Genomic DNA, 665 nt, shown 5'->3' on the forward strand with positions numbered 1-665 from the left:
GACTGATAAGAGTTACAGAGAGAAGAAGAGAATTATCACTATTAATAGATTTCTTATCACTGCTGCTCTCATTAACTGTATTACTAAGAAGTTTCATAATTATTTCAAATCAGTTTATTATTTTATACATTTCAATGAAAATATGCTGCACTTTCTCTCTGACACTGTTAATCAAGTTTGTGAGATTCTTCATTGTCACTTTTTAGTCCTTATAATAATTGTTAACTGATCTCAAGATCTCTCACTAAACAGCAAGCTTTATATTTTCAATATTTAATTTTATCTTTTCAATGATAATTTTCTTCTTCTTCATGATAATTTTATTCTTTTCAATCTTCAATTTGATTCTTTCAATATTCAACGTAGTCTTCTCAATTTCAAGTTTGACTTTTGCAGTGAGACTGATAGATGTATTCAAGGCTTTCAACACAATAGCTACACTCTTCATTTTTTGATTTTCTGCTTTCTGTCAGTGTGTCTTTACTTTCTTGATTTACTTGAATAAATTCTTTACTATCTTCAGCATAACTAACTTGACTGATTTCTTCATAACTGTTGAAATAGCAAGATAAAACTCATGAGTTCAGACTAGGTTTTCAATTTCATCTTTGAATTTATCAGAGTATATCATACAATCTTTCTTTTCATAATTGCAGTTTGAACAT

At 28.0% G+C, this 665-nt stretch overlaps 1 protein-coding gene across 1 annotated transcript; it reads right to left on the bottom strand.

Annotated features, from left to right (window-relative positions):
* Positions 1-244: 244 nt before the first annotated feature.
* On the bottom strand, positions 245-448 carry BDCG_16330 (uncharacterized protein; the record flags this gene model as incomplete). The annotated part of the gene is made up of 1 exon (XM_045425580.1): positions 245-448. The coding sequence occupies one exon, from the start codon at positions 446-448 to the stop codon at positions 245-247; it is 204 nt and encodes a 67-aa protein (XP_045279545.1).
* Between the last annotated feature and the right edge of the window lie 217 nt (positions 449-665).

This window comes from Blastomyces dermatitidis (genome assembly GCF_000003525.1).
Source record: "Blastomyces dermatitidis ER-3 genomic scaffold supercont1.1, whole genome shotgun sequence".
Taxonomy (NCBI): Eukaryota; Fungi; Ascomycota; class Eurotiomycetes; order Onygenales; family Ajellomycetaceae; genus Blastomyces; species Blastomyces dermatitidis.